At 34.3% G+C, this 15,207-nt stretch overlaps 1 protein-coding gene across 4 annotated transcripts in view; it reads left to right on the top strand.

Annotated features, from left to right (window-relative positions):
• The window catches only part of LOC111507106 (cytochrome P450 9e2), a 51,505-nt gene extending 38,150 nt beyond the window's left edge, over positions 1-13,355 (top strand). For 3 of the 4 annotated variants that reach the window (XM_074184112.1, XM_023162355.2, XM_074184132.1), the window contains exons 4-7: positions 2,826-3,157; positions 10,701-10,869; positions 10,922-11,164; positions 12,734-13,355. In XM_074184112.1, the coding sequence (XP_074040213.1) occupies positions 2,826-3,157; positions 10,701-10,869; positions 10,922-11,164; positions 12,734-13,170 (1,181 nt within the window). In that variant the 3' untranslated portion in view covers positions 13,171-13,355. The remainder of the gene's footprint in view (positions 1-2,825; positions 3,158-10,700; positions 10,870-10,921; positions 11,165-12,733) is intronic. The other variant, XM_074184117.1, reaches the window with a different exon arrangement.
• The last annotated feature ends 1,852 nt before the right edge of the window (positions 13,356-15,207 follow it).

The raw sequence follows: 15,207 nt of genomic DNA, 5'->3' as shown, positions 1-15,207 counted from the left end.
ATTTGGAAGTGCATATAGATTATAACGACAAGGAGCCACATTGTCTGCTGCATAACTGCTCATATCTAATTCATCTTAAGGAAAGTCAATGGGAACATTCAATTTGCCTCTGAATCTTTCCGTTGGAGAGAATATTTTCAAATGAATTACTAAAATAGATTGATAAGAACTTTGTACATTTTCTTCTTTGCTGGCACCTCGAACACATTGGTTTTTCATCTCCATCCAGAGTTTCCTCTCTTGTGAAGCAATCCAAGTAATGTGATAAACTCAATTGGCAAGTTCTTTGTGGTATGGGAAGAAATAAATCCCAGAACGTATCGAAGGTTACTAATGAGTGTCCACAGTGTCCACTTCATAGTAGATTTTAATTGACCAACGAAATAGTCTACAATCTTAGAGTTGTTTATATTCAAATATCTCCGCCAGGACTCTTTCTGCTCTTCTGCTGTCGCTCAAGTTTTCGTCAATATCCGTTAAGGTCGGTTCACGTTTCTCAGCAATTCTGTTGAGGTCCTTTTGTAAACCTTCTGAAAGATATCTTGACGGGCAGAACCCATGAATCGAGGGGCAAATCTTTGAATGAAGTAGACTGTGTTCATTACTCTATCAGATGAATCTTCTCACCACAAATCCTCGATAACTTTTGCGAACGCCTTGATTACTCCTCGATAACTTTTGCGAACGCTTTGATTAAAACACCTTTCATACTAAAAATACTAGTATTGATATCTTCCATGTATGTATCCTTCTTCAGGTATTCCAGCAACCATCCCGTGTTTGATAAACATTGGATTACACTGTTCATTGAACCCAATAGTTTTGACTGAAGAATGTATCACCGATCTATTGTTGTAACTGTTGATACTATGTTTGCCACTAATATCTTCTTCTGAGTAAACACGGATAAGATGTTTAACCCCTTCATTGGATTGGTAGGATAAGGAATTCGAAGCAGAACTGCTCAAAACTGAATTGAATAGTTCTTTAGGGGATTGTAAGTCCTCATCCAGAGGACTAATCCCAGCCTCATTTAGAGTTTCCACTTCCTTTTCTGTCAAAGCTTGACCGTTTTGTTGCGAGTCTTCCATCACACTGCACAACTCCAGTTCTTGCACTGTCTGTACATATATAGTCTGAACTGTTTTAGTTTTCCTCTTTGAAGATGATCACTTGGTGATTGAAACACGTGTCGAGGTGTTAAAAATAACGATTTGGTGTTGGGAAAAAACTCCAGTAATATTCAAGCTTACCTTAAAAAAATCGTACAAGAAATATTATTGCCAATCTATAAAGTTTTAGAATTGGAGCTATTTGATAGGTACGAGAGAGAAAGTAGAGCGCCTGAGGTGCGTGAGATGGAACAGGACACAACATAGCAGCTGCACGCTACCTGTCTGTTGAATGATGCGCATACTCGTATACACTCGAAAATAATTTATTAATGACAACACGTGCTAAATAATATCAATTGGGATGACAAAAATGAGAAAAAGGGTTTTTTGAGTGATACAAAAAAAATTATAGACTATTGATTTTTTTTTAAATATGCTCTTCAGACGATGATCATTTCATAAATTTGATTCATTGGTGACCAAACACCTTCAAAAATTGATGACATTGCACAAATCATGGATAATGGACACGGAGAAGAATTATTAGAATCTGAAGATCATTATATAGGTTCCTTTATTTCCGATGGTGAATAATGAAATGTATAATGTTTTAATTTGATTTATGTATGTATTTTATATGCTTAGTAATAAATGCTTTCAATTACATGAATGTATTAAATTTTATTTTTCTATATAATGATTTTTTTTCATCAATTATGAAAAAATGTCGTGAGTAACATTTATTATTTCCTGCTTTACGGCATTTATTTCATTTTGAATAATGAATAAATCATTCTCCAATCAATTTCAAATAAAGAATATAGGTGTTTATATAATTTTAAAATTCTCTACTTCAGCTTTGGAATGAAAAACATTGTTGAATTATTGTTTTTTTTATCAATACATTAATTTATTTATTTCTTTATTTCAAAGCTGTTTGTACATATATAATATGAAATAATACAAAAAGTTGGATTAAAATTAGAGTTATAATAAATTAGAGTTGGAAATACCTGTCGAGTGTACACAAATGCTATCTCTGTCACTCACATGTACACGAGCATGCGCACTCGGATATATTCAATGGTCAGGTAGAGTGCAGCTGCTTTGTTGGATCCTTTTTTGGCAGTATACGGTTTATTGCAGGCAAGCCTATACGATTGGTTCTCTAATTGAAATATCTTACTTATAATATAGATTTCGATCGGTTAACGGAACGATGTAGTTACCTGTTCACATCTGCTTGCCAGGTAGCCATGCACAGAAATAAGAGGGTGAGCAAACCTAAGCATCTCAAATGAGATGAAATTAATTCGGTTGTGAAAAGAATGGAGGTGATGATTCATTTAAAAATAGCTATGAATACTTTTGGATAGGCAAGTTGATATTGATTTCAAAATTGAATGCAAACTATTTCAGTACATCGCACCGTTATATTATCAATTTAGGGACATACTGTATAAAGAGTCGAGAACTTACGATGGAAGGCAGAAAAGCAAATATATCAATTGAAACTCTTCAAATATATTTTCGGGTCAGACAACTACACTGTTTAAAATAAGTGAAAGATGATTCACTGAATTCTTTTGAAAATTCTACCACTTCATGGCACCACTTCATTATTATTATTATTATTCACATCCCCGTATCTCTGAAACTGAGAAATTCGTAAAAAAACGTATTATGATAATACAGAAAAGTATTTTTCAGGTCCTGAATGGCGCCTAATGAGACCAATTCTTAGTCCATCATTCACAAGCAGCAAAATGAGGGCGATGTTTTTCCTAATGAGGGACGCTGCAGAGAACTTCGCGAATCATTTCCTGAAACAAGATGAGGATGTAGTTGTTATCGAAATGAAAGATACCTTCACTCATTTTTGTAATGACGTCATAGCTACAACAGCATTTGGAGTTGAAGTTGATTCTCTAGCAAACCCAGATACTGAATTTTATCGTATGGGAAAGAAGGCCACAGATCTCAGCAGACCTGGAAAACAGCTGAGATTTATCATCAATATGGTTGCTCCATGGATCAGCAAGGTTGAGATTCATTTATAATTTATTGAATTTCTTCTTTTCATAACCAATTTCGCACTTCACGATGAGTGTTGTTCAAATTTCATTTAGACTTCGCAACAATGGATAAGTTAGTTCGCCCTGTATATTTGACATTTACCGATCTGAAGATAATCACTCAAGTTGATTTGGTCACTTTCCATGAAGAAACCTACAGTCCAGTGAAATGGAGATGATTTAAACAGAAAAGGAAATATTTTCAGGGCAGAAAAGCTTTTTAGGAGAACACCTTTTTGGCTTTCTACTTCACCATTATTTATAACAAAATGTTGGAAATCTCCAAAGAAATGAATGAAGAAAGCAACTATAATGAACACTCTTCACAAAAATGTGTAGATTACGCATTACGTGTACAGTGGAGTTTCGGGACAGAACAGTTGTTGGTTTTCCTCATCACCACCATTTTGTCTAACCTTATTAGACAAAGCACCCATTTATTTTATAACATCACAAATGTTTGTCAATGAAATAAAACAATTCTGCTCTGGTCACAAAGAGACAATATCACAATTCATACATTCATAGTGATTTTTGGGTTTATAAACCAAAAAAGCATTCACGAAAAATCATCGTTTGAAGAATTCATACAGTTATCCCAGCCATAGAAACTTCATTGAAATTGAGAAGAGAATGTTTTTAGAAAAGGTTCACATTTTGGAGAAAACTTTTTGACTTCGGCGACATGAAGTCATGATATTATGAAATGAATGAGTAGTGCGCTTGTAGAAGTTATTCAGAACGATGCTGATGAAGGGACAAGACATTTATCTTTTTCTGAGGTACACCAGAAAGGTTGTGTAGCGTTCCTATGGATGATACATATTTCTCATTAGTTCGGAGTTCCATTATCTAATATGATATGATTTGAAATTTCTGAATTGACAAATGAAATTTCAAATTCAAAAAGAATAGCTAAAAATAATAATTATATTAGGTTAAAAAACCCTGTAGAAAAATCACGATAAAAGAAATAATCAAGCAAAAAATGGAAAATTGAACAATCAAAATGAAGTAATAAATACAAAGATTTCAAGCCAAGTAACTTCACGACGTATCGATTATCAGTATCCACAATCGTCTTCGGTTGATGAGTTTGGTGGGAATTGACTGTTTTCCTCTTCATTTTGTCTAATAAATTGTTATTTTCAACTATTCTTTTTAATTTCAATTTCAGTTCGTTATTTTAGAGATTTCGGATCCTATCATATAAGACAATAGAAATCCGAACTAATGGAATTCACCATAAAACATTGTCAACCACCTTCAAACAAATACATATTCCTATTCCATTACGAATGTTTGGAGTCCTGACTAAAAGTATTTCCATATTATTCAATGTTTATATTCGGGTGGACTGACTTTCGGTTCTGAGAGAAACTTCTGTAGATGATCTATACATCTTTGTGAAAAGTTTTCATAGTGAAAAATAAGAAATTAAACTTTCATTTATAACTAACGTTACTGCAATTTCGTCCTATAAGGACATTTTCAAACTTATTCATTAAACTAATAATGATTGAATACATTAGCCCTTATATAACACCACTGTAGGTAATGAAAGAGGTACTCAACTTAATTGAGTACCTGAATTTTGTTCACCTATAACACTGGGGATACGCTAATTTGAAAACCGATGAGTAAACTAGATCGATTTGATCATTTAACAGGTTGCACCCGCAATACTCATGCTTATGAATTTCCAAGGATTCCAAATGATTGAGTTTGCAATTCTTCCTTGCCTAGTGCAAAATTTTCGTATCGTTTAGATTCGGGAACTTATGGTTCCATCCTAAAGAATGGTTTGCAAACGTCGAATCATATTTACCTAGTCTAAAGGACTTTTCATGTTCAGCATACCATTTTGAGTGGTCCCACGTAAACACTATCACACTCCCGATACTTAAGCTTATAAATTCCAGATTTCTTCAACTTGTTCACTTTATCTTTGGAATTAAAAAGGAAATCAAATAATCTGGCATGTGGTCTGAATGCTACTTCCACATTGTTCTTTCTGAAGAAACCCGCAATTATCTCTGTTCTTTCACTAAAATATGTTTCCCATTTCTTGATTTTTGATTGTTTCATCTGGGGGTATACCAATCTTTAAGTAAATTCACGGCTTTGTTTTCTGACTAATTTCTGGATTGTGTGTCTGCGTTGATACCATCATTATGGCCTATCTGTATAATTATTCTAATTTCACTAGTTATATTGTTAGCAGATAAAGGCAGTGAGAATGCTCTGTGCAATGTTGAATTGTAGGCTGCTAGTTTCTGACTGTCTGGTTAGAAAGATTCGCTTGGGATCGTAATGTCTGTATAGGTTCCTGAATACATTGAACTCTGTTTCTCTATCCCTGGTAGTGTTTATTTTCTTTTTTAATTCCTTCATTTTTTGTTCAATGATGGAAAAGTTGACAGCCAATTTTTATTCCTATATGAGAAATATATGAAACTACCCACATAGCAATAGATATTCCAGGTATATTTCATGAATATACATTCAGGGATATTGTATTATGCCATGAATATGCCATGGATATATATATATATATATATATATATATATATATATATATATATATATATATATATATATATATATATATATATATATATACAGTGAAATATTTGACGTTTCAACCAATATTAAAAATGAAAAATTTTTAATTCAAAATATTTATTCACTGAATACACATATTACAAATATTAGAAATGTATTCAAATTAGGATGTTCCTACTCTCAAACAAATGTATACCAAAAAATATACTAAAATAACAACTCTGTGAATTCATCAGCACTAATTAAAAATTAATAAATATATCATTTCATTGAATAAGAAGAAGTGTATTACATCAAGAAATAGGTTAGGTTAGGTTTCTCACTTAAAAAAATAAACTCACAAATGAAGTATTTAAAATGAGTGGTATGATGGGTTCTTCAATGAATTTCACTTACTTAAAGTTATCCAAACTTTGCTCACCGAAATAGTTTTCCTTATATTTGTCCAACAATGCATCAACCAGAGTTTCAATAGTAATACCTGGAACAAAATGTACATTAACGTTCATTATCACTATTTGAAAGTGGCACAATACAACTGGAATAAAAATCAAATAGATATTTTTCGCATAGGTTACCTACTCATGAACATTTACAACATTTTATGACTTGGAGAGCAACTTGCATTGTCTTGTTGAAAAGTACTCATTACGTTTTCAGTTCCTTGGCGCACATGCCTGTACCAGGTACCACTCTGTTTCCTTTTGGGCAAATTGATACTATCTTGAAAACGAGTGATAAAAATTATGAAAGCAAATGATACAAAAGAATGTGTCATTCACTTACTTTTCTCTATTGAAGATACACAACTGAAATCACTCTAGTTCAAACATGTACTTAGTCAAACCAACAAATCCCACACACCGACTCTCCTCGAACCTGAAATGAGGTATAGTAGGTTAATCACCATGACTTTACTATCGATACTATTGCATTTTACTTACTTTTCGTGAAGACTGAATATATGCAACTCCCCTGTTTGAAGATCCAAAATCAAACTATTCGCTGTACTGCAAATTGGACAACCCCAAATTATAAATGGTACACTGAACGTGACAGAATTATACTTTGATAATAACACCAACACACCATGCATTACACACGCAAACCTGCCACGTCAACCGCCATGTTGAATCAAATGTCGAATTTAACGCAAATGTACCATGCATTAAGGGACAGCCGCTTTCACAGAGCTTATTCGACTGTCGCGCGCTACACTTCAATTGACCAATGAGAAACGTTCACTCCAATTCTTCACTTCCCCATTTCTCTGTTTCCACGATATTTCGCTTTGTAATTAAATAATTTCAAATACAAAAAGACAAATAGGATGAGAATTAACCAATTTATTGATGCAATTGGTTCATTTATTGGCCCATTCAAATTTTTTTGTCGTTTCCAACAGTTGCTGTTGGAGCAATTCATCCAGAATCTTCGCGTTGTGTTCAAAAACTGGTTAACACTATCAGGTTTATGTACATTAGGTTATGCATTCGATTAAGATCTTCAAATATTTTTGTTTTTAATAATATTGAATTATTTGAATACGTTATTATAAGATAATTCAAAATTCCATTGTATAGAATATTCCAAAATATACCGTGGGGATATATTCTAAGAATATACCATATGGTATATTCGATCGACAATATTCTTAGAATATTCAAGGGAGAATAATCCATTTATAGACATTCTATGCATATTCTTTCGGGAATAATCCTGCCATATTCATTCAAGCATATTCTATGAATATTCTAAAGACATGTATATATTCCAAGAATATTCTATGAATATTTGGAATATATACGTTCGTTTTATGATATACAGGGAATATTCCATGAATATCTAGTGCTGTGTGGGTAAATCTCTCCACTGTTCACTTGTCTATCAATGCTTTCCTGAATTGCAATTGTAATAAATATTGTTAGTGAATGAATTGTAGATTAAATCACATATGCTTGAATGATGATAGAAATTGCTTCGGTTTTGTGAGTTGTTTGTTTATTTTTTCAGCAACATATCCCAAGTAGATGATACTTATATTGCCTTACATCAAGATTCAGAAATAAAAAAAAAATAAAAAAAATCAGTCTCTTGAAGAAAAGTTTCCCTGGATCGCGACTGAAAGTTAAATTTATCAGAAAAAGCATACATTCTGTTAGCTGGCAATATTGAGAACTCGAGTGTTTCAGGGGGTGATAGAAAAAAATGGGTTCAGTTGAAGAAAAATGGTCTCAATTATATAGATACCTCAATTACTATACTTCCAAATGAATCAATTTATCCTCATGACACGATTCATACAGTATGTGACAACGAAAACAAAAGAGATCTTCAACAGTTCGATTTTTAATTGAAATAGGACATCTCTCTATGTTGAGACTGTCTCACCAGTAAAGAGGGAGGTATCACAACCCCGCAAACGTTTCAGTGCTAATAACGTAAATAGTTTCATTCAATCATTAGAGAGAGAGTATTGGAATGACGTGACAATTTTTCCAATGTCGAAGACGCATATAATACTTTCAACGACATTTTTGTTTATCACTTCAACAGTTATTTTCGCTCAGAAGGCAATATGGTTCAAAAAGTTCCGTAAATTGTGAAGTCGAGCATCAAACTGAATGATTCATTTCTGGTGAAATGTAGTTTTCCCGTCCTGAACGAAGCTTATTCAGCTGCAAAGAAGCAACATGAATTGTTATTAGCAGAAACTGAACGCTTCTACTACCAAAGTACAATGTAATGCAAACAATCGTGCAAAAATGGCTTGGAATGTAGTATCTGATTTGACTAATCGTACGAAATAACTTTCCGTTAATAAAATCTCCATTTCGCATGAAAATGAATATGTTGAAGACCCAGAGAGAATCAGTAATTTATTTCATGAATTTTTCATAAACATGCCAATCAAACTTCTCACACATAGGCCTCAAAGTACAGCTCAACTTCCGGACCCTGAAATAATTGGGTTCAATGAGTTCCTGTTTCTCGCACCCTTTTCAGAACCTGAATTATTACAATTGATTTGGAATGAATTGAAGATTAAAGCCTCGTCAGGGCCAGATGAGATTCCGTCAGTTATTTTGAAGAAGGTGTTATGTCATATTATTTCGCCTTTATCTTATCTAGTTTCACTTGTGGATGTTTTCCATCTTTATTGAAAATCGGCAAAGTCATCCCAGTATACAAAAAGCAAAATCCAGCAAATCTTGAAAATTATAGGCCCATTACTGTCACATCTTGTTTTCTAAGGTTTTTGAATATTCTTAACTCCAAAGACTTATGAATTTTGCATTAAGTCATAACATCTTCTCAGATAATTAACATGGTTTCAGAAAACCATGTTTTCTGCAAGGACGCTCATCTCAGAGTGCGGTGTTGTCATTTTATGAAAAATTTATCAAAGCAATCGAATCAGGTGAGTGCCCTGTTGGGATCTTCTGTGATCAGAGCAGGGCCTTTGACTGCGGTCAGCATGAGGTACCCTTGTAAAAATTGCACAAATATGGTATTCGCGGAGTTTCACTCGACTGGATACGGAGTTTCTTGACCCACAGAAAACAGTTTATTAGTAACTATATCTTCCACTGAATTTGCATATAACAATATCTCTATGGGCGTTCCCCAAGGCTCTGTTTTCGAGCCAATTTTTTTTTGTATTTTACACGAATGACGTGGATAATATCGAATCTTCTGCCAGCTTCTGCCAGATATGCAGATGACATGAATATATTTGTCTCTGACGAAAGTGAAAATACCTTGAAACAAAAGAGCACAACTGTGGTCGGTAACCTCATTTCGTGATGTGATCAGAAGTGTCTCTATTTCGATAGTAATAAGACAAATATAATTTGCTTCCACAACTACCAAAAACAATGGAAACTAATGATAAAAACTGATGAAATCTTGATTGAGCCTACTTTATCAGTTAAATTTATTGGAATTATTGTAGACGCTGGTTCAAACTGAAAAGAACATTGAACCAACTTGATCTCAGAATTGAACTTATTATGTTTCATGTTCCGAAATCTTAAGAACATTTTGTTACGTGAACAATTATTCATATTATATCACGCACAAGTAGCCTCCCGATTACGATAATATGTTTCTGGGGTGTTTCCACTCGAGCACCAGACGTATTCATTACACAAAAACGCATTTTAAAAATTATTTGCGATACCCCAAGCAAAGCATCCTGTAGACCGATTCTCAAAGAATCGAAAATTTTAACAATGACAAGTATTTTAATTTTAGAAATGTGTGTATACCTATACAGAAATGAAAATAAGTTAACTAGAATCCAACAAGTCCATAGTTATAATACAAGGAATTGCGCTGATTTCCACATTCCCTACTGTAAAAATGTTGTATCTTCGAAATCTCCTGAAAATTCGAGTCTGAGGATTTTTTAATAAACTGCTTGAAAAAATAGGTAGTTCCGCCAATATTTCTATTTTTGAAACTCGCTTGTGAAAATATTTACTCCACAATGCTTTTTAAACATTGGATGAAATTTATATTCTTCAGATCTTTAGATTATAAGTGACTATTCCTATACCTTTTATCATTTTTGAGAAAATAAATGTATTATTATTATTATTATTATTAGAACCTCATCTATCATACATTCTTTTCCGTCCCTTGGTGACCATCACCCTTAGAATTTAAATAAAAAAGCACTAAGTATGCGACACCATTAAAAAGTAATTTCATATGTACTTCACTACTTAAATTTTTCATGTTGGCGCCCTCTTGTGGGAGAAAGTATTATTCCACATTACAAATTATGATAATTCATTGAATAAATAATAAGAACAACCCATAAAAAATTGAAAAATTTTTCATTATATGAACAAAAAAAAAGATTAACACCAAGTCTACATTTTTTCAAATAATATATACTCAACATGATAATTATGAATGGAAAACTTTTCAATTGTAGGTTCTGGGTGTGAAATTTTTTGAAAATGACGTTAGAGCGTTTTTCGAAAACCTTATAATTGGTGCCATGAAAGAAAGAGAAGAAAAAGGTATAGTGAGGCCTGATATGATTCACTTACTAATGGAAGCACGAAAACATTGTAAAGAAGATAAAAACAACATTGCAGAAGGTAATGAAGTGGAATTTTTATGTACCTACTGAAAATATGAATTTTTTTTCAGAAGAAAGAAAACAATCAATTGAAATTTCCAATGAAAATATAGTAGCACAAGCTCTGCTATTTTTCTTTGCTGGATTCGACTCGGTTTCAACGATGATGTGTTTCATGGCTCATGAGTTAGCGGTCAATACAGATATACAGGAAAAACTGAAGTTGGAAGTCCATGAAACTTCTGAAACATTGAACGGAAAATTAACTTACGATGCTTTAGTCAATATGAAGTACATGGATATGGTAATTTCAGGTGAGAGAACTATAGATAATGAAATTATTGGATTATGATCATCATTAGACTCTTACTCAAGTTATGAAGAATTCAAGAAACAAAATACTCGGAGTGATAGCTCATAATCTATGATAATAATTAAGAAATTCTACCAATTCTACACGCGTTTCGCTTTTATCGCTATAGCTTCATCGGTTGTAATCTACAGCTTCATTGGTTGTAATGTAAAATAAAGATAATATTTATGTTAGGAATAGTCTCTGTACTTTATTTGCCTCTGTCTTTCACTCTTTCTTCATTTTCTTTATTGGATTTTGAATTAGTTTTCAATATGTCATGCTCCTTACCATTTTATCCAAGACATTTCCAAAACCAATTTGGAAATAAACTTTCGATATAGCTTCTTGCCTATACCTTTTCTATTCGAAGCATGCAAACCAGGTATGCTTGACATCCAGGTTCATTCAGTTTCCATGTTTTTTGGCTTCGATTCCATGTAGATAGGTTAAGAATGAATCACGACCTTTGCATTCTTTGTCGCTTCCGTGATGAGGTCTTCGAAATTGTATGACTTCGTGGGCCTCCTATGTTTGGTATTAGTTTCAATGATGAGGCTATTTTATCTTTTGATTTTTCTAATGCCTCAGTTTAAATGCTAATCGAAAGGCCTGTGGGTACCAAATTCAATCTAGCCGACTTGTTTTGAACAAAATCTATTCCGTCCAGCAATAACTTCAGGGCTGTCACCTTCCTCTTTTTGTTGAGTATAACTACCTCAATCTCTCCAGGAGTTGACTCAGCATCATCATTCTTCAGCCATTGGTATGACTACAAAGTATCGCGTTTGCTTTTCGAACAAGATATCTTCAGAAATCTGCTCCGTTCAGGTGGCCAGGTCGTCAGCGAAGCATATCTACGCAAGGCCTCCTTCAACACCCTGCTATACGAAACCTTATGGAAATCAACATGTCAGCCTTTCATTCTTACTATTTTGATTTTCTCATCTTCGAAATAGTTCTCGAATATGTCGACCAGATACTGTGGAATTTGTTTTTTTCAAAGTTCCTTCATCATATTACTTCAAGTAACTGAGTTGAAAACATTTCTCTCATTGATCATGATCAAAACGGTTTCCATTGCTTGTATCTTCCTGAAACTCAAATTGATGTTATAGGATAGATAACTGCAAATCTCCTGTATATCTCTTAGAATCTTTCTCTTATCAGCATTCCAAATAGTTTCTTCCTGTTATCCAGGGGGCATATCGCAATGATTACTGATACGCTTTTCATTGACTTTCGATTTTTCAAGAAGAGACTTCTGCAAACTTTCAACATTTCCACCTTCTTCTTCTCTGGAAACGTTTGTGTTCATAGTATCTTGTTGACCTCATGTATACATTTTGTGGCAATCTTGAGTATTTTCTTGACAGTTTCAGGAGGTATATGATCAGAATCGAGTACTTTTTTATTCTTCAATCATTCTCCTGCTGCTTCTAGCTCAGAATAACATACAATGAAAAGTTAATGTCATTGTTTTTGTTACAATAAAATACTAGTTTCAGTGGTTGAGATGATTTTTTTGCAGAAACATTGCGAAAATGGCCAACACAGATAGGAATTGAAAGATTGTGCACAAAACCATATACCATAGAACCTATTCTACCAGAAGAGAAGCCTATTCATTTGAAGAAGGGGTCAATAATATTCATTCCTACCTACGGAATTCACCATGACCCAGAACTGTTTCCAAACCCCGAAAGTTTTGACCCTGAAAGATTCAGTGAAGCTAATAAAGCAAGTTTCAATTCTTATGCATATCAACCATTTGGTATGGGACCAAGGAATTGCATTGGATCAAGATATGCTGCAATGGAAATAAAAATAGCATTTTTCTATATTTTATTGAATTTTGCCATTGTTCCAGTCGAGAAAACCAATATTCCTCTAGTTCTAGCGAAGAGTATGTTTCACCTAGGGGCTGAAGGTGGTTTCTGGTTGGGATTGAAGCGTTTGAAGAAATGAATTATTATTTCCAAGATATTCCTTGTAATATGTATTTCAGAGATCAGGCTTTGAAAGAATAACTCATTGTATCCTAGCTTTCACACTTGGATTATTAACACATTAATAAGATGAATTCATGTTCAAATATGATTTCAACTCATTGTATATGTTATTGAAAACTAATAAAATTCGATAAAACCAGACTAACAATATTTGTACCAGCAGTTTCCGTGTTTTTGACAATGCCTGATTACCTTGTACGCAGAATAAAGTGACTCAAATTGAACAACGGTCCTTGATCCCCAGAAGTGACATGTACATTGAAACTGGGCGCGAAGAGGATTATTGCGTTTTTGGTTGATTTTTTTCGTTACACTTCTGCAACAATTTTTTTGTTGTACTAGTTGGTACGGGAATATTATTGAATGTTCGTTATATTCATCTCTACAAAATCTCGCCTATCAGCAGTGGCGCATAAATCCCTGTGCCAAAAACCGAACTAGGTTTGTTAATGCTCGCAACAGCTGCAAACTTAGGATAAATGAAAGCAAAGAACTTCAAAATCTTATAATTAGGGATAAACATAAACTGTTTGCCAATCCCAACGGATATAGATCCTTCTGGTCGGTGGCTGAAGCTGTTATCAGAACTTTACAAAATCAACAATTCCACCCTTATACAAGCGGATGGTTCAATTGCAACAACAGCAATAGAAAAAGCAAATCTACTGGATGAACAATTTGCGTCCCACTTCAGAAGCGATTTTCTGAGAAAGGTACCACCCACTATTACCACATTATAATCCACAATACCGGAAATTACTTTTCGACAGTGTCTAGTCAGGCGAATTTTGAAACAGGTCAATATCCACAAGGCATCTAGCCCTGATGAAGTGCCCGTCATCGTACTCAAAAAGTTCGCAAATGAACTCGCACCAATATTTTGCAGACTTTAAACCTGTCCTACAAGAAAGGGGTTTTCCTTCTTGTTGAGAGATTGCTCGCGTTCAGCCTATTACCAAAAAGGGTAAGAAAATTATTCCAGTCGCTTCTCTATCAGTGATATCAAAAATCATGGAGAAGGTCGTAAACCACCATATCCTCAAATATTTGAAAGGCTTCAACATCTTGAGCGATCATCCATATGGCTTGCGAAAACAAAGATCAACAGGCGGCCTTCTATCTATGTCAATCATATTTGGAATAACGCAATCGTAAAACATGGAGATTCGAGAGCTGTTGCGCTTGATATTTCTGAGGCCTTTGACCGTGTGTAGCATGAGGGTTGGCTGGCTAAACTTTGATGCTTTGGCTTGCCGGATCTTTTTCGTGTATAGCTCTTCAGCTTCCTGAAAGAACGTTCCCTGCAAGTGGCCGTCGAAGGATATCTCTCGAAAACTTCCACCATCAACGCTGGGATTCCCCAGGGATCCATATTGTCTCCAACCGTCTTTCAATTTTATATCAACGACTCATTGGGAAAAACCAAGAATCCAATAAATTGCTTTGCTGACGACAGCACACTTGTCTCGTCATTCCATTTGAATTCCAGGACATCGGCTACTTCCTGAGAACGTTTTTCCAAATGAATTCAATCTCCAGCGCTACTTTTGCACAGGCACCGCTCTGAGAGCGTCTTAAGAATTGTCCCGTAGTGCTTATGTTTTGTCTTTAGAAAAGAAAGAAGTTTTAGTTGGATGAAACCAGAGCCCAGAAACTCCAACACCAGACTTCAGTTTTTCAATACACCATTAGTAAATCTGAGCTCATCAATTGCTGAACATCTACCTTACGGAAACGCCATTTATGGGATCGACAGGAGACACAATCCACGGAGACTTCCCGAAACGAACAGTTGCAAAGCAAAGCTTTGCTAAACGAAATTCGTCCTGTCTTTCCCTGCAGATCGAACTGCAAGGCAACAAAATAAAAACAAGACAAAGCATCCGCAATCCAACAAAAGAAAACTTGTTTCGACACTTGTTTACGTGAGGAAAGAAGGATGTGCTCACAAATGGTGGCATAATTCGTAGTCGAAAGTATAATTTCTCTTCTA

Source organism: Leptinotarsa decemlineata, unplaced genomic scaffold, assembly GCF_025532065.1.
Source record: "Leptinotarsa decemlineata unplaced genomic scaffold, Ldec_3_MD MMD2_P_RNA_scaffold_2, whole genome shotgun sequence".
NCBI lineage: Eukaryota > Metazoa > Arthropoda > Insecta > Coleoptera > Chrysomelidae > Leptinotarsa > Leptinotarsa decemlineata.
This window is presented reverse-complemented; position numbering and strand designations above follow the sequence as displayed.